Here is a 19991-nt window from a genome sequence, read left to right as displayed (position 1 = left end):
AGCCAAGAAACCCCAGAGGTTGCCAGCCAGCCAGCAGAAGCTAGAAGAGACGAGGAAGGCATCCCCTACAGGTTTCAGAGGCAGCGTGGCCCTGGCTGCCGACACCCTGGGCTAGGACTTCTAGCCTCCAGACTGTGAGACAATAAGTTTCTGTTGTGCGAAGCTTTGTTAAGGCAGCCCTAGAAAACTAATACACCACACGTGAAGCTGGGTTTCTTCCGCTTGCCCCCATCCAGCCCCCTCAGCTGGCAAATGCTCCCGCTGTCCCACACAAGAGCCACAGAGAATCCCCAGTGTGGTTTGGTTGGGGAGGCCCCTCTCTCCCATAAGTGGCACATGACAGGCTCAGCTACCTCAGGCTGTTGTCCCAATTTTATTCCTCCTCTCCAGCTCCCAGCTGCCTTCTCTGGGCTCCACCCTGCCCCTGGGCACCATCTCTGCTCCTCCCACTCACATCCCTGACTGGCCAAGTTAGGGGGGAGGGGGCGCAAATGTGGAAGTCCCCTTCAGTGCAGGGTGCCTCTGCTGCTTCTGCCCACCCCAATTTCTCACAGAATTTTTAGAACACTTCTTTCAGTTTTCACTTAATACCCTTCCTCTTGTCCCCAACAACTCCCTCCCCCACCCCACGCACACAGGGGGCTGGGCCAGGAGACAGATCTGAGCACACACACCAGCCTGTACTGTGAGTGGCCACTCCCATGCAATAACTGAGACTTTTTGTTACTGGGCCAAGGTTTTCTGCCAGACTCACTTCCCTTATAATGAAAGAATTCTCCCTGAGAAAGTTCCTCAGTTCTCACATGGAAGCTGACCTGCGATGGCCTAACCCACCTGTTTACCAGGCATGCTGGGGCATTCTGGACCCCGACAGGTGGACACTGAAGCTCACCCCAGAACCCTATCCCATCCCCTTAACTATGGCAGAACTCCTTTGGAAAAAGTGGATCAGCCCGCTGAAACTTGATACCATATAAAGAAAATATGTATGTATTCTAGGTCTGCTAAAATCCTGGGCCAGTGACAGGGAGCAAGGCTGAAAAACAACATCCATCTCCCAATCTGCACTCCACTGTTTTACCTACAAGACTATTTCTGCCTCTCATTATTTAACCTTCAACAAAAAGTATATTCTGAAATGTGATTGCTTGAATGCCTTACCCTGGACTAGTGGTTCTCAAACTTGAGCATTGCTCAGAATCACCTGGAGGGCTTGTTAAAAGAGATGGCTGGGCCCCTCCCCTAGAGCTTCTGATTCAGAAGCTGGTCTGAACTCAGCAGCTGGTTCAGGTGTGGGGTGGGGTCTGAGAACCTGCCTGTCTAACAGGTTCCCAGGGGGTGCTGATTCTGCAGGTCTTGGGACTGCACTCTGGGAAACACTGCCCCAGACTGGTCATTCCTCGCTTGGCTCAAGTGACTCACTCAGCAGCACTTGCCACTGTCCATTCCCCTTCTCGCACACAGGCAAAACCCTTGTTGTGGTCAGTGACCACAGCTCCCTCATGACTAAACCCTGCTGGGCCGAGCTATCACTGGGGCCCCACCACTCCCGGGCCGCTGAGTGGTCCAAGGTGAGTACAGAAGCACTTTGTGGGATGGAAGGGGAAGTCTGCAGAGGGGTGCTTCCGAGAGAGAGGCATGAGAAAGGGTCCTTTTAACCTGCCTTTGGATGTTCACGTGGGCAGATGGGAGGCTGTGAGGACTGCAGCCCTCCTGCAAATTCGAGGGCAGCGGACGGCACACTGAGCTCAGCAGAACAGACAGGTGGAAAGAACCGGCTCCTGGGTGCTGACGCTAACCTGCTGAGTAAACCAACCCAGAACCACCCTGCCTCTGGGCTCCTTGTTAGGCGACAAAACACTTTCTTTATTGTTTGGGATAGTTGAGTCAGGGTTTTCTGTTACTTGCTGCTGAAAATAATCACAAAGCAAAGCAAGGTAACAGGACAGCTCATCCACGGAGTAAAGGCGGCCTCTCAGCACACATTACAATGGCATGTGTTCCATGACGTAATTCTAAAATTCCAGATTTAAATTTTCCAGATTATTTCAAAAGGTATGTAGGTGAATGTCTGGGGACTATTAATACTTGGAAGCAGTGTAAAACTAAAGAAGTTATCTGGCACTCAGTAAAATATTATAGAAGATCCAACTCTGGGTCTATATTACAAGCATCACACTCATTTTTTTCAGGGGTTTGCTAGGAAGCATATAATACTAGGGCCTGATAAAAAATTCAATTGCTTCCATACATCAGTCTTAGACTTAGTCTCCTACAGAGACCAGACTATCAGCAACTCTAATTTGGAAAATGGTTTTCTAATCTATTTCACTGTAGATACAACACCAAGGTAGACAAGTATATATAGAGAGAAATGACACCTAGCATCATGTGCCTGTTCTGCCACTTCAGAGCTACAAATTGTTTTACCTTTATGAACTTGTCTCCACATATCCACCTGGTTATTTAAAGATAGTGCACGTAAAAGTACTTTTTAAACCATAAGGTATAATACAAGGGCAATTCCTTAAATCCAACTTTAACAGATTAAGTAGATTAACATGGCTTGACTTAAAGAGATAAAGGTTAATCATGATCCCAGAAGAATTACTTCACCCAAAATTCATACTATATATATCTGTCCTATCAACTGGAACAGTTTGTTTGGACTGTAATTCAAACTAAACTTCATCTATTGTAAATAATTTAGTGGCAGCTAAAGGAACGAAAATCCACAAGATAGTACAACCCTAAAAGTCAATGTTGCATAAGGCATGATAGCAATATAAATTATTTACTATGTACATTTTCACAGTGGTCCACTTGGGAGGCCACACACAATGACTTTGCTTTTACTGAGGCTATTCTATGGGAACTACCTTCAAATGCAGCAGCATGTGAAGAGAGCAAATCTCTTTCCTACAAGAAAGGTTTAGTTTTAGTCCAATGGCCATGTGTCATTCAGAGCCATGTTTTCTAAATGAAATACTTGAGCAAACTGGGGAAAAAACAACAGGGAGTGGAGGAAGGGAAAAAGTAGGTATGGCACTCAACCCATGTTTCTCAAACTGGAATAGGTACATGTGTATCAGAAAAAACAATGCCTTGAATTAAATATGGCCATATTCCCAGAACACAAATGTTACTAGAAGATTTTTGGAGAATTAATAAAAAGGAAAAATCAGTGAGTAATTTTTAAATGGTTGAAAATTTTCAATAAATGTGGAGTTTTTTTAAATTTCAAGGAATTGTCTTATAGCAGAGTCTAAAAAACTACATCCCCACTACTTTAGAGGAAAACATTGAGTAGGACTACAATAAGCAAACAAGACTTTTCCTTATATCCTTTATAAATTGGTTGCAAAGGAAATCTTAAAAGAGTGGTTCCAAAAACATAAACTGAGCACCACCACATCTGTGAAATACTGTCTAGACTACCATAATAATTATCTGTAAAGTGACAACATTCTTTTGTTGAATTGACTGAGGGGAAAAATCACTATTACTCTAGAGTCATATTTCATACGTGGAAGATTCTAACAACAAACTAATAATTTGATGACAATTCATTTCAAATGAGTAACAAACTCCCAGGAGATCCCATTATCTTAATATTGGTGTTCCTAGACAGAGAACACTGCCTTGGGAAATTACATTTCTCCTTTGAACTTTGAAATCCCAAGCTCTGCTATCGTTGTAAGCAATAAGAAACCTGGTGTCACAACATATCTAGAACACCTATAACAGAACTAATCAATACTGCTGCTGATACTGGGATACATCCAAAAAGCACCTTCATTTCTCATCGACCTACCAGGACAGGATGAGTGAAGAACACTGCACAAAAGAAGCCTAAACGCTGACTCCTCCTGCCTACCCAGCTATTAGCTTTCGTGAAAAAATAGAAGTGGAGTTCCCAGTGACAAAACACCCAAGTCTCTTTCTTACAGCGGTATCTTCACTCTTGCCTAAAATAAGCTTCGCACAAATCTTTTAATGTACCTGTTGTAATTCCCATGGGCATGTCTTCCTGGGTTGTTGAATCTGCCTAGCTCTTTCATCAGAATGCACATATGACTGAATGGATTCCATGAAGTTATTTTACTGTTTAATATTGTGACGTACAGCAATCAGTAACCAGTCAAGCCACTGAGTGGCCTATAGGATAAAGCCAGCTGAGAGTCTGACTTTCAATGCTGAGTTAAAGCACTTCTCCTAAAGGCAATCTCTAGTCTAAAGTAAGGAACACGGAGGTCCTGGAACTGGGTCACCACATTTATCTATGATATCCAACCCCTCCAGACTTCAATTCCACTTGTTTGTTTCAGGAACGCTGACATTAATGAAGTGTTTTACCTATTTTTGTTCTAGATTAACACTTCAAAATTCTTTAAAAATTAAAAAATTCTTTGATATACAATTATTAAAAGTTCAAAGAGCCTTTTCAATATAAAGATACAAATGAACACAAACCTAATCACTCCAGCATCTGTAAAAAGATCTAGGAGAACTAAAAATTTCAATAAAAATCAAAATTAGGATTCTGATCCTACTGTACTATTTTTCTAACTTATTTCAGATAAACAAGTTTCGAAAGCTTTGCTAAAAATTTCACAATCTACAAAAAACCCAAGAAGGTTTTTGTGGCTCAAAGACAATTTTAATATATATAAAGAACCCTGTTTAAAAGCCTTTATTGTATTAAGGAGAACACCTAAATTATGATATCGATTACAGTCAAAGAAAATTCACTTTACATTGTTATAAACATGAAGACCGTGACTGAATGCATTCATTCTGCAACCTTCTCAGGGCCCACACGACCCTGTAGAAGGTACCATGGGGCTACACATGGTCACGGCTAATTACGCATTCTCTTTAAAAACACAGCAAATGCAATAACTCAATTAAAAACCCCAACTTCTAATACTACTACTGTAGTCTCAATGGCAAATATGGTTTGTGGGCTTGGATATGGAGAACATGTGAAACGTAACAAGTAATCCATTTAAAAGGCTTAAATTTAAAAGCATGCGCTCGCATTCCTTCACTCAGCAGCTCTTCACCTAGGTGTTAGGTACTAGGCAGGTGCTGGGGAATCTGCTGAATAAGACTCAGACAGGGGCTTGGATATCCTGAGAAAGGCAATTTCCAAACAGCGGAGGAAGTGTCCTGTGCCAGGACAGGTGCCAGGGTGCTGCTACATGAAGCAGGACAAAGGGGACAACCAGGGAACAGAAGGGTGTTTGGGCAAAAAAAAAACAGAACCTGTGGGAATGAGGGGATGTGAGAACAGGGAGGAAGGCTCAAGAGGTGAAGCACGCTCAGGAGTCTGCACTTTATCCCAAGGTAATGTGGTGAACAAAAGGCTGTTCAGAAGAACGGCAGGAATGGCAATGTGGTTCAGATACATCCCTTGGGTGGGAATGTGGAGAATAGGCTGGGAGGCAGGAAACCATCTGCAGAAGATCCAGCCATATCCAGTGATTATTGGGCAGGGGAGGACATGACAGGCATGCGGGGGGCACAGGCCTGCCATTCACCAAGAGGGGCTGTGCTGGAGGAAGAGCCGCTAGAAGATGGTGGAGAGGGACAGGGAGGGGCCCAGGAGCTCAGCTGTGAGCAACTGACCAGGTGAGACCCCTAGGCAGAAGGTACAATCTGCGTTCAAGTTTTTCTACATAAATACTAAAAGCCAACAGAACAGGCAAAAGCACTTGGGGAGATGCAGCATGGGAAGAGTAGAGGGTTCATAATGGAACTCAAGGGAGGCACATTCAGGTTAAAAAGTGTAAGATTCCAGCAACAGGTAAGGAACTTCAATTTCTGAAAGAGAACAAAGAAAAGTAGTTGCATTCCCTGTGGGGGCTCCAAGATCCTTCACTGCCAAAAGGAGGTTTACCTAATGATTAAGTCATTGTTTTTGTCTGCAGTTATACCTTTCAGTATGTTGCTGAAAGGTCAATGAGATTTTCTTCATGTTCTGACTCTTAAGATCTGCCTTTAAATGACTTTAAACTGTTTCAGGAGAATGCATTTTGCTGCTGTTATTCATCAGATAAAAGTACCTTTAAAAGACAAACAACCAAAAACCTTCCACAGGCACTGTACCTAGCCATTCAGTATTTATAATTTTTATAACCATTTTTAAAGCTGAAATAATATACTAGTTATACTTTGCCAATGCTTAAACTTTTCATATTCTAACAAATATCACACACGCCCCGCCCCCCAAAGCTTACCAGAGCTATGTGCACAGAGAGGCAGGTGGACTTCCCAGAATGTACTCAATTCTAGTAAGAGCTGCAGTCAGCTCTCATTTGCTCTCACCACTGAATCCCCAACAGCAATCTTTCCTTCTCAGCAAAGGAACAGATTACTGCTGATATTTGAGAACACCCATGAGAAACACGGGCATAGAGAGGACTCAGTGGGAAGAGAGTTTTTCAAATATTGCTTTTCTGGCTTTCAACCAAATACAATTACATAGCATCTACCGAAGATGAAGTCGAGATAACAAACAAAATCTTCAATGAGACCAATTACCCTGAGAGCTTTCCCAAACTGTGTCTGAGGTAATAGGCGAGCTGCTCTAGAAGCCTCCACCCCAGAACCAACAGTGGTCTGACTGTGGCCCAACCATGGGCAGTTCTGGGGGCGGAAAACAGAAATTTCTTCCCAGTCTCTCCAGTGACAGACGTCAGTCCCACCTGTACTATTTGGGGGGACACACTGAGACTCTGTTTTATAGTCAAAATTTATTTCTCCAGTCCCAAGTTAGTGGTGGCTCCTCCATATGGGTTCTTGAAAGGCAAGGTATTGATTTTGTTGAATTGATAAATGGCGGCTCTACCGACTTCAAATCCACATGGCCATTATTAAAAGTTGGCATTGTGGGGTAGTTACAAAAGTTAAAATCACCAGAAAAGTTTAAAAATATGTAGGGCGATACTAATAATTTCACAAGTAACATTAAGGATAAATGACATTAAAATAGCAATCCTACTATTTAATTATAACCCAAAGTGTAAATATCCATGAGTCCATACTGAGATAAATAAATGAATGAATAAATAAGAGAGAATCAACAAATATCCCATGGAGAAGTATTCCAAATAATTTATGTAGGTGGAGTTGAACTACATTTAATGACTTGCCTCCAAAAGGTATGGAAAGAGGTGAAAAAAGAGTAACTTTACAGTGGAGAAACCTGACAAACACTACCTTAGCCAGATAATCAAGGTCAACAACAAAGTGGAAAGTCATGTTCACAGTATATACCCTTGATATAATGTGATAAGAATGCCAATTTATCTATATGGTCTTCCTCCCCTTAACCCACAACTCCAATCTAACCATGAGAAAAATATCAGACAAACCCAAATTGAGGGACATTTTACAAACTACCTGACCAGTACTCCTCAAAAGTGTCAAGGTCATCAAAAACAAGTAAAGTCTAACAAACTAACAACCAAGAGGAGACATGACAACTAACAGTAATGTGTGTATCTGGGATAAAATCCTGGGACAGAACCTAGGAGCGCACGTTCAGGTTATAAAGGGTGTGATCCTATCAACAGGTGACAACCTGAGGTTTTCGCTAAAAACACAGCTAGTACTGGATTATAAACCAAAGTATACATATCTATGAGTCCGTACTGATAAAAATAAATGACTGAATAAATAAATAAGAGAGAACGTACAAATCTCCCATACACAAGAATTCCAAATAATTTGTATAAGTAAAGCTTAACTCCACTTAATAGCTTGCCTCCAAAAAGGACATTAAGGAAAAACTAAAGAAATCCAAATTACATGTGGAGTTATTTCACAGTGATTTACCAAAGTTGGTTTCTCAGAAGTGACAAATGTACCATAGAAATGTAAGACACTAACAAACAGGGTAAACTGGGTCAAGGGTACACAGGAACTCTCTGTACTATCTCTGTAACTCTTCTGTAAATCTAAATCTGCTCCAAAGCCAAAGGTTTATTTTAAAAGTAGCAAGACATTAGATGGGTTTGAGGAAAATTAAAAAATTTATTAAAAAAAAATTTCCCAATTGCACAGAAGAAGGTAAATGAATAGTAAACATTTAGGTGACTAATTGATCAATCACAGAACATTACACTTACAGAGATAATTCATGGAGGGAACTTCAGAATCTGCATTTTCAGAAAATGGACACAAAGAAAGGTTTTCTAAGAGCAGCATCCCACCCATGTCATGATCTTGTTTGTCCTTACAAATAAGGAACAGATCTCAACCAAAAAAAAGCCAAAAGAAACAAAGAGGCTTGGAAGTCAAGATAAAAGCAAAGTAACTAGGAATAAAATAACAGCCAAATACTGGAATATTTAATATTAGAAAGATAAAACATATAAATCAGGGTTGATCAACCTGTGAACCATGATGTACTGAGGAGTTTTAAAATCAGTGCAGGTGGGGATGGGAGACTGTAGTCTGATGGCTAAAGGGTAAGGCATTTCTCTGGGGGTGGGGGTACAAAAATGTTCTAAAATTGATTGTGGTAATGGCCTTACAACTCTGTGAATATACTAAAAACCAACTGAGCACTTTAAATGGGTGAACTGTATGGCACAGGAATTATACTGCAATAAAGCTATTACCAAAAAATTAAATAAAGACAGTAGGTGACAACTAGCATTTTTTTAAATGAAATAAAATGGAATAGAAAATAGAGTACATTGGGCCGGCCCGTGGCTCACTCGGGAGAATGCGGTGCTGATAACACCAAGGCCATGGGTTCGGATCCTATATAGGGATGGCTGGTTAGCTCACTGGCTGAGCATGGTGCTGACAACACCAAGCCAAGGGTTAAGATCCCCTTACCAGTCAACTTATTAAAAAAAAAAAAAGAAGAAAGAAAATAGAGTACATTGCAGGCAATAAGAGTACTACTGTGAAATTTTAATCCATTTTCCGTAAATAAACATATAGGTGATATACATGTACATATTCATATATCCACATGTATGTCTGTAAGTATATAGTCATGATGTAAAATTGATTTCTTACCATAAGTCATTGTCAAGAAGTTTGAAAGTCACTATTCTAAATCACTGACACAATCCTCCCTCACCCCCCCACACCTTTTATTATAATTAATAAGAAGGAGAGAACTGCATCTTCAAAAGAACAAATACGAAGGTACATGCAGCAAAGCTATCTACAGGCTGCAAACCCACACCCACACCCTCATCTGCAGCCAAGCCCTCTCTAGCTCCAGACTCACATCAACTGCCTACCTGCCATGGCCCCATGGACATGTCATTTCAAGTCTGAGATGCCTAGGAGACAACCAAACCCAGTTCCTAATTTCCCTCCCACCAAACCCTTTCCCACCAGTCACCATTTCTCTAGATGCTCAAGCCAAAGACTAGAAGCCCTCCACGATGTCTCTTCCTCTCACACTCCACAACTGATTCAACATGTAACTCATGTGTTCCATCCCAAAAACATAGCTCAGAATTTTCCATTTCCCTTCTGCCCCACCGTCACCACCTTAGCTGAACTACCGTCAGCATTCCTCACCTGTTTTGCTCCCATACACTCCAAAGGGATTTTTCAGTTGCCTCACATTTAAAATGTTATGTGTTTTATGGTTGCAAAAATGTAACCTCTATCGTATCAATCACTTTTTAAAATATATTCACTGGAATTTAAATACCACTGCAATGATGTCCACTATTATCCATTCTTAAAAGTACAGACTCTTTATTACTGCACATTGTTTGTTGCCCCTTTTCCCCCATGAACTCTTATTTTTATTCCATGTCCCCCAAATAATTTTAATTTAATATATATTTACATTGAAAGCCTTTTGCAGCAAAACTATGGATAGAAATTGCAATTTTAGGTTTTTAAAAAAGTGTCCTATGACCATAGGGGTCTAAGTGTTAAAAAGTTTTCTCTTCTGAATTGAGTTATCATTATGATTTTTGTTAGTACTCAATTGGTGAAACCAAAAAAGTTTTACAAATTGTGACAGGTAATTAAACATAAGCAAAATCTTATAGAAAATGCATCCTTTAGTGAGATGGATGGAACTCTTTTCCCCCTAATTGGTTCATGTGAACAATTACTGCAAAAATGAGACAGGTTTAGTTAGCATCAATTTAATCCCATTTTTCTTGCCCTTCATTTTTAATGTAAGCACTAGAAAAGCTTGTTCACAAAAACAGATGTGAACAAAGGCTCTGTTGTAGCACTTCCTCTATATTCTCTAAACTCCCTCCATGTTTCATCAAAAAATCAATCATACAGTGATCTATCATCAAAAGTAAGTTTTGATGACCTATCAACTACCAATTTGATTTGGTCCTCCTTCAATTTTACTAAAAGCAAAGATCTGAAAACCACCAGAGTTACAAAAGATTGTGTCATCTAATCAGAGTTACTGACTTTTTCCTAACCAACACCAATATTTCAAATTGTCCCTTTGTTTGTCTAAAATAAAGCAAGTAGTAGGACCAGGTCTGGGTATTTCTTTCGTAAAGTGGAGAAGTGAGATTGTGAAAGAGATGGAAAATGATAACTTGCAACTTCAGACAGATCAATTTTAGAATATACGGACACTGGGGATCTGCAAGCTCATTCCCTGAAAGTTGTCCTCAAGCCCTGGTACCAGATACCTCAGTTTGACAACTGAACAAGACTTATCATCACCATGGTACTCTTAAAAACATAATTTACATTTTGACTTCCTAGTCGCCTGCTTAAAATCCTTTAACCCACACTACACTTAAAAATAAAACCCAAACTCCTTACCGTGGCCTCTAAGGTCCTACCTCATCATCTCGCTGTCCTACAAACTACACCAGCTTTCTCCAAGTTCCTGCATTGCTTCCAGCCTCAGGGCCTTTGCACCTGCTATTCCCTCCCCTGCTTGCTGTGTGGCTGACCCTACATTCTCCAGACTCTAGCTGGAATGTCACCTCCTAAGAAAAGCCTTACCTGACTATTCCATCTACCTCATTAATTTCTACCACAAGAATCTAATTCTTGATAGTTCTTATCATAAGCATAATTATTTTGTCTACGGTAATGTCTGACTCCCCCACTACACACAACGCAGGTCTTGTTCAGTGGCCTGTGTTCAGCACCCAGCACAGTACCTGACCCTCAACAGATGTCTGTGAACAAGAGCGAGGGCGGAAGCACGTAATGGGAAAAGTGAAGCTGGTGTGCAGTGGGGGGAGGGGGTGTTTCTAACAGCTTTCTGAACACCTTATTTTAAGACAAAGTCATATTAATTATTAGAGAGTATAGATACCACAATGGCCAAGAGAAACATATATTACAGACATTAAATATATAGACAGAGACATACACCAAGACTTCAGGGGGCACCCACAGGGGCAGGGAAATTCAGCATGCCATTTTTTCCTTACCTCTGTTCTTGTGATGGCTCCTCCATTTCCTCTTCGGAATCACCCTATTGAAAAAGAACATGCTTTAACAGTTGTTTCAAAGGAACACGAAATCACCAAAAACACAGTTCTTCAGATCTCACAGGGGTGATGAACTTGTGATGAATGTCTAAAATAGTGACTGGCACAAATATTCAATAAAAATTTATTGAAAGAAAAAATGACACTAGTAATTACACAAATAAAAAGCCATAAATTACCAAGGGTCTCTTAGAAAGTCACTGTTAAGCATCCTACCTATTTAAATCCATGACCTAAACATAATCTCGAAATTAGTTAGATATCACTTCTCTACAAGAGCCTTTTGTAATTGAAACGAATTGAATAGACATATTTGTGGGGTACAGAGTTTAATTTGAATACATGTATACAATGTGTGATGACCAGATAAAGGTAATTGGCATATTAATCATTACAAAACTTAATCATTTCTTTGTGATGAGGACATTCAATCTCTCGAGAGCCTTTTTTTTTTTTTTTTTTTTGTCTTTTTTTGTGACCGGCCGCACCGCGCTCAGCCAGTGAGCGCACCAGCCATCCCTATATAGGATCCGAACCCACAGCAAGAGCGCTGCTGTGTTCCCAGCTCCGCACTCTCCCGAGTGCGCCACAGGGTCGGCCCTCAAGAGCCTTTTTTAATGTTTAAATGTAATCACACAAGATAGAGTTTAATGATAATTAAAATTCCCAAATACAGAAAATGTATTTGGTTTAGCTCAGAATGCCCTTAATAAATACATGATATATTTTGACATCAACATGAAAAGGCTGATGATTTTTAAAATGGCATAAATATCACACTCAAAACCTCTTCCAAAATCATCTGCCAGACTTACCATGCCAAAATCTGACCACGTGTAACATACATGAGGGTGAAAAGAAAAAATGCTTGAAACAGAAGCAGTAGTCACTTGCAATAGAAACAAAGGCCAGATCCAATTAAACACTATACTGCACGTGCCAGACAGACAAGCTCTAGCCGTGTTATTCTTTCTTGAAGCGGGCCACTGCTAGTTTAGGGAGCCCGACCCTTCCTGTTCCTCCAGCTTTTCTCTCATCCTCCCTTCTCTTGGCAGATCTGCCTCACTGCCCTCTCCTCCCCCTCACTGCCAGTCCTCCAGGGCCCAGACTCTGCACTAAGTCCCTCAGAATGTCACCCCATGGTTGTCACCATGAGGCCCAAATCCCTATCTCCAGCCCCAACTTCTCACTCCATCAAACCTGGGGATACTTGATAAATGCCTATCTTCCCACAAGAGACAAGACTCACAAGAGCCAAGCACAGCACTGAGCCCAGTGACCAGCAATACTTGTGGGATGACTTAATTTACAACTCCAGCCCTATTTCCAAACACCTCCAGGATATATAAACTTTGTCTTACACTCAGCTCCCCAGAAACAATTAGGACCAACATCAGACCTATCAATGTCAGGGGGCCCTGCCGTGTGGCCTGTTATAACTGGCTTCCCCTTCTGTTGAGGACACTGTCACACTCCTTGACCCCTGGGCAAACCTTAGGGTCATCCTGCACTGCTCTCCTACCATAAAGATCTGCCCATTCATCAGAAATACAGTTCAGATCTGTCCTTTTTTTCTCATCCTTTCTGCGAGCAAATTAGCCCACACCACCAGTACCTAGGCCTCGATTACCACGACAGGCAGGGCTTTTCACTCTGCTCAGGACTGCTGCCTCCAACCCATCTTGTGGCTCACCACAAGACCAGTCGTCCTCAACATCAATCGTTACTTCCCACACACAGAGTATGGATCCAGCATTCAATTTCATCATGTAATCCCTCCTCAAGAACCTACAACAGCTCCCTACTGCTAGTCAGATATGAGGGTACTTCAAAAAGTTCATGGCAAGACTCGTATATCTTTCAATTCTATTTTTCCATGAACTTTTATACTTCAAGCTCTTTAACATATTGCTCAGCATTGTTCAACATAGGCCTTGACAAACCTATCTCCTACCTCTACAATTCAGCAGGAGCTCTGGGCTCCAATTTAAATTGTCAGCATGAAAACACTGAACTACACTGTCTACCCTGTGAGCACTAGGCTAGGTCCCAGCCATACATTTGCTAATACAGACCGCCATAAGCCTATCTCCTCTTCTAAGCTTTAACTGACCCCTCCATTACTCACTGTGCCTCTTCTCTCAGTTCCTACATTTCAGCAACTGAATATTATCTCAGGGTATTATCAGCCTTATCCTGACACCACCAAGCTCTCAAAGGGCAGAGACCAAATCCTGTAATCCCCCACCCCCTCTTGGCAATGCCTCAGGGCCCTTGCACTGGCTGTTCTCACCCCTTTCAAGGGTTGGTTCAAATATCATGTTCTCAGAGTGGCCTACTTTGACCTCTTAAAACTGCAACTCCCATCGCCACTCCACCCTGCCACCATATAAAATGTATACCCTTCGAGCAGACTAAATAACTTACCATTTATTCTATGTCTTGTTTATTATCTATATGCCTCCATTTAGACTGCAAGCTCCACAAGGACAGGTGTTTTTTTTTGTTTATTGTAACATGCCAGCCCCTAGGACAGTGCTTGCTCAATAAATGTCTGCAAAGCTGAGTATAATCTAGCTGTTTCTCAAATACTAGGGGATATGACTATTTTTGAAAATTTCATTGAGTAACTTTTTCTAAATCAAAACAGAACACATAATTATTTCTCTCAGACAAAGAACTTTATCACCACAATACTGCTTTTCTGGTCAGGCTGTACTGAAACTTATACAATAACTTGATGGCTAAAAGCTCGGCCTCTGGAGCTAAACACTTCCTGGGTTCAAATCCCGCCACTGCCACTTTCTTATTACCTTGGGCAAGTTATTCAACTGCTCTGTGCCTCTGTAAAATCAAGTCATAACACTTTATAGGTTTTAGCATATTAATATGAGTTAATAGTCATAAAGTGCTTAAACAATGCTGGTAGTACTCAACCCATGTTAGTTATTATTTCCACTGTTGATGGGAGAGGTAGATTAAGCCAAAAATAAATCTCTATGACAAAAAGATTTCCAAATACTAGTCAATGATTCACTGACTGGAGCAAGATGCTATTACATAACACAGTACCTGAGATAATAAAAAGAACTCAGATGCTCAGTGCACCACTTCCTGTTTCAGTTTCTACCAATTTCCGTTATCTACACCCTCCAACTTAAGAGGAGGGAAAGTAAATGAGACATGATATTTTTAAAGGCACAGACTTTCTTATTCATCACTATCCTGGGGGTGCCTAACCGGGCCAGGCCCATGGTCAGTGTTTTCTAAATGATCAAGCCAGGCCAGTAGAGCGCTGAGCCTACCCAGGCCAATCCAGAACCCACATGATTCTGTCCCAGGGAACAGCTGCTCCTGCTCAGCACCAATTTCTGTGTCACAAACCTGCCAACCAGGGGGCATCAGGAGACTTCTCTTCTCAGACAAGCCTAAAAGGATCAAGAGAACAGATTCTAGATTGCCCTTCCTAATGCTAGAACTGATACAAAAATGTGATTCTCAAATAATAGGCAATCAACACTCAAGGCATTTCACGTGCCATCTTCAGAACTGGCTAACCTTATAAATAGGAGAGCTGGACAAAACACTGACAACTGCCTCTGTTCCACTAGGAAGACCTCATGGGCTAACTACTGAATACCTACTGTATGCAGAACATTGTGGCCATAGTAAGCCACCAAGCCTCAGCAGCCCAGACCCTATTAAGGGGAACCAAGTTAGGGCAACAAGGCACACATAAGACAAAGAAAAATATTCCAGACACTCAAGAAATTCAAAGGGAGAAATGACAACAGTGACACTGCAAGTTAGACACCAGGAATGACTAGCCCTGAACAAAGAGCAGGGCAACATCATTCATTCTTTTTTTTGGCAGCTGGCCGGTACGGGGACCCAAACCATTGACCTCACTGTTACAAGGCTGAGCTCTAACCAACTGAGCTAATGGCCAGCCCTATTCTCACATTCAACAGGTACATGTTGAGTCTGCTCAGCCAAGGGTCAGGCTGGAGTGAGAGTCCCCGAAGAATGACTGGTGTGGCAGACAAGGTCAGACTGTAGAAGGCCCTGAAGGCCAGACGAGGTCAAGTGAACATCGCCCTATGTGTGGACCATAGGGAATCACAGATAGTTTCTGACCTTGAAGGCAAAATAAAAGGTGTACAAACGCAATTACTTCTTGACAACACACTAATAAAAATGCAGTTATTTTCTGACAACGAGCTAATGAAAACACTTGTTTGGTTTCTATGCCATCACCACTTTGGCTTCAGTATGCTGAAGTACAGTCAGGACAGGAAAAATTCTGTAAATCTAAGAATAAAATCACATTTTTTTCTTCCTTTCTCTCATTATCACTGCAGATAAACAATTTTTATTTCCTACACCAAATGATTTTTACAACATAAAAGTATATAATAAAAACATATAAATAATAAAACTTATCTATACAATCATAGAGCATGTAATATAACTGAGTTATCTGCCCTGGTTCAGCTCCTTTGAAGCAAGAAAGCTATTCATGCTTTCCAATGACCAAGTCTATGGGTCAGTTGAGAAACCACCAAAATAACAGGTAGGCCATATCGGGTTCTCACTAAGTTCAAGGCACTTAAGCCTCATAAAATCCTCTGAATTCAGCACCATCATTTCCCCCACTTTGCAGATGAGAAAACTGAGGACAAAGAGGTCCTCAGATGAATTAACAGAGCTAAAAAGGAAGAAAGTCAGGAATAAAACCCAGGAGGCCTGGCCAGAGTGTCTGGGAGTTTATAACAAGCCAACTGTTAGGTTTACTTTTACTAATGATGTGTTATTCAAATCCTTGATCATTTAGAGACCCATCCAGAAAAAGAAAAAAAAAAAAAACCTCAACCACCAGGAAACATTTCCAAAATTTAAAATAGTATAAATAGTGTTGGCAGATATGCTAGTATTCTGTTTATTCAATGCCACATCCCCTGATGTTCCTACTTCACCTGTTGTTGACAAATCTTAGGTTCTGAAGCCATCTTTAAAACTTTCTGAATGAAGGAACCCAACCCACTAGTTACTTAAGCAGAAAACTCTCAAATTTAAATAAGACCTATAGACTCTTTTCAACAGATTCCACGTGACCCACATGAAGGAACTTTTTCTGATAAAAATTTCAAAACACTTTGAAAAGAAATCCTTAAAAATAACTTTCTTCAGAACTCTCAGCAGCTTATGAGATAGATACACACGTGTGTGTGTGCGCGCGTGCGGCACGCATGTTTGTGTATATCTCCCTCAGCCCTGTTCAGGTATATGAAGGGTGAGATAGTTTCTAAAAAGTATACATATAGAGATGAAGTATTTAGAAAAAAATTTTTAATAGCAGTTTCACTTTCATTATAGCTTTGATTAAAATAGCTTAGCTATAAACACCTCTACAGTGAATATTCCAGAACCACAGCTTTTCAATTCTAAAATTCTTTACCAAAACAAACTGCATGTACATATAAACAAAACCAGAAATAAAAAGTTTTATAAATAACTGCTGAGGTTATAAATAAAATAATTAATCATATTACAGGCCTTGACATTTTCATCTCTGAGCACAGTGGCTAAATCTTCAACTGACGCTGTAACAAATGAGTATAATTTACTTTCCTTTTAGTCTGAGTTGGCTTCCAACACTAACCAGTAAGAGAGAGAGAGAGAGAGACAGACACACACACACACACACCTTCTCAACCAGGACAATTATGCTCCCCAGGGAGATATTTTTAGTTTTTGCTCCCCAGGGAGATATTTTTAGTTTTTGCTCCCCAGGGAGATATTTTTAGTTTTTGCTCCCCAGGGAGATATTTTTAGTTGTCAAAAATGGGGGCTGAGGGGTGTAGAGAGGGACCAGTGAGTGGGTAAAGCCAAGGGATGCTAACTGCTCAACATCCTTCAGTGAACAGGACAGCCCCACCCCCACCTCCAAAAAAGAATTCTCTGGCCCAAATGTCACTAGTGCCACTGTTAACTCTGATATACACAAATATAACTATTTTTCAAGTAAGTACATCAAATGTTAAGTGTGGTTCTCTCAATAGGATTATGAACAATTTCTATGTTGTTCGTTTTATATTTCTGTATTCATGGTCAGAAAAAAAATCCATTTGAGAAGGAAAGAGTATTTGCTCCCATCTTTTTGGGGCCTTTTCTCAAAGGATTGGTCTCATTCAGCCTGCTGGCCTTCAGGAAAGGTCCAGGAAAATTTCCTCTAAAATCACCTCTCGGCCTTGAAGATGTTATTCATTAGCTCTGGTCAAAACGAATATTCTAAATATCTTAAAACTAGCACTCTAAATGCTTCACCTAGAAGGTAGAAACTGAAATGTAAAATTGCACAGCCTCTCTAGCGAAGTTATAAACTAGACATCCTGTTTTTCTAAACAGCCACAAGGGACAACATAGAATTAAGTGCTGCCACCAATGTGGGAAGTAATGCCCACCTTAAACATTACTGCACACAACCTGAATATTCAACATCCCCCCCCCAATGCATTTTGGATCACTATCACTGGTGGAAAAGTCAACATTATATTTAAATGTGCGCGTTTGCAGTCAATCGGAATTATCTTGTAAAAGTTAAACCTTAAACACAAAAGCTTTGCAGCTCTGTATCTACTGCAGCAATAAACACTACATGGTGCTACAGATTCCCAATAATATGTTAGTAATTATTTTTGCATATATAATCATTATATCATCTTATAGAGGGAGAAAAAAACCAAAAACCTGAAATTCAAGTTCTTATGTGGGTGTATTCTAACAGGAATTAAGGGCACTTGGAGAAAATCCAAGATTACAATCCTTTAAAGTCACATCTTCATCCCAAAGCTACTTAACGCTAATGGCAAGTCTACTCACTAACATTCATGAAATCAATATTCCCGTTGTCCTCAACCTTCCAACCACTTGCCACCACACAGCACCAGCTCACTTAGAACCGTGTACGCCCAGGGCGATGTCTCGCGCCCACCCAGGACCACCCGCCGGCCTGGGAACCCGCCCTCGCCCTCTGCACGGTGTCGCCGGCCGCAGCCTTGCTGAAGTGGCCTAGGCTCCCACCTTCTGAACTTGGGGCCGGCGTGACTCACGCGCTGTCACATGGCGCGGGAGGGGGCCGGGGAGGCCACCGTTGCCAGGTGTTCAGGCTTGGCCAGACCGTTTATTTGCCTTGCAAAGTGGCCAGAGCGCCTGTGCTGCTGGGGGCGGCCCCCTGGCCTCGCCTCCCTCGCACACCCACACCCGCCCTGTCACCTGGTCGTCCTCACCTGAGTGGGCAGCAGGAGTTCCCCTTCTTCTGCCTGCCACAGCTCCACCACGTTCGGCAAGGGCTCAATCGCTGCACGAACACCAAAAAATACACCGCGTTTTAACGCACGGGAAAGAAACGCTTCCTGTTTCCCCTCTCGTCCCCTCGTGCCACCCGCTTCACCAAAACAAGTCTCCTTGTCTTTCTAAGAGCCGAGGCCCCCCGAAGGGCGAGCCCCGGATAAAACACAATGGACGGAGTGTGAGCCGGTGGCCCCTCCGAGCGAAAGGAAAGAGCGTGCAGACTCGGGGTGCTCGCGCTGGGGGGACGACGGAGTGAGGCCACCCCCGGGGCGCTCCGGGCTCCGCAGCCCGCGCATCTGGGGTGTGGACCCTTGGCGGCCAGGCGCGGGGGAACAAAGCTGCAGGAAGCCGGGCCGCGGCGGGGCACCCGCGCGCCACACAAAGCGGGGGCTGCGCCCGGGGCGCAGGGGCCCGCGCACAAAGGCGCCGGGGAGCGCGCGGCTAGCGGTCCCCGAGCCCCGCCACTGCCCCGCTCTGCGCCCGTACCGAGGGACGGGGCACGGAGGGGGACGCCGCGGTCGGAAAACGTTATCAGCCGAGCATCGCAACAGCTTTCCTTCCTCCTGCTACCCTTTCCCTTTCCTCGCCTCGCCCTCTTACAGATTTCGGCAGTTCCCTAAAAGAAAGGGGGGGGGGCGGGGGTGACGGGGGAAAGCAAGCCGAGCGACGCCGGGCTGACCTTGTCCCTGAGCCCCTCCCGGGCGGCAGCAGGGCAGCAGGACCTGGAAGACGCCCAGCAGGAGGTTCACGGCCGCGGCGGTGCGGCAGTAGCAGCCGGGCTGCGGGCGTCGGAGCCCCGCCATGCTGTGCTCGCTCTCCTCTCGGGTGCTCGCAGCTCGCTCACTCGCTCGCTCGCTGGCGCCCCGGCTGCCTCGCCCCGGGGCCCGCCCCCGCGCCGCGCCGCCCCGCCCCGCGCCGCCCCAGCCCCCGCCGCCGCCGCCGCCGCAGCTCCCGCCCGGGGTGCGCCGCTCGCCCGGAGCGCTTGTGCGCCGCAGATAGGGAGGGACGGGACGCGGCGGGGTGCGGGGAACCTGCACAATGCGAACGCGGCGGCCACGGAGCACATGGCCGCAGCCGGCCCCACGGCGCCCGCTCCGCCGCGCAGGGACTGCCAGCCCACTTTTCCTAACTGCGTTTTCCTGAACTTTCGGGTGGGCCGCATGG

The 19991-nt window shown here is 43.1% G+C and overlaps 1 protein-coding gene across 6 annotated transcripts in view; it reads right to left on the bottom strand.

The window, feature by feature from the left end:
* Window positions 1-19667, bottom strand: part of TMEM131L (transmembrane 131 like) — a 155998-nt gene extending 136331 nt beyond the window's left edge. For 5 of the 6 annotated variants that reach the window (XM_063108142.1, XM_063108141.1, XM_063108146.1 and 2 more), the window contains exons 1-3: window positions 19507-19667; window positions 18764-18834; window positions 11415-11458 (exon numbers count right to left, since the gene is read on the bottom strand). In XM_063108142.1, the coding sequence (XP_062964212.1) occupies window positions 11415-11458; window positions 18764-18834; window positions 19507-19630 (239 nt within the window). In that variant the 5' untranslated portion in view covers window positions 19631-19667. Of the gene's footprint in view, window positions 1-11414; window positions 11459-18360; window positions 18475-18763; window positions 18835-19506 lie in introns of those variants that run through there. The other variant, XM_063108147.1, reaches the window with a different exon arrangement.
* Window positions 19668-19991: the final 324 nt, after the last annotated feature.

This window comes from Cynocephalus volans, chromosome 9 (assembly GCF_027409185.1).
Source record: "Cynocephalus volans isolate mCynVol1 chromosome 9, mCynVol1.pri, whole genome shotgun sequence".
Classification (NCBI taxonomy): domain Eukaryota; kingdom Metazoa; phylum Chordata; class Mammalia; order Dermoptera; family Cynocephalidae; genus Cynocephalus; species Cynocephalus volans.
The sequence above is the reverse complement of the archived record's forward strand: the minus strand, read 5'-3'. Positions and strand labels throughout refer to the sequence as shown.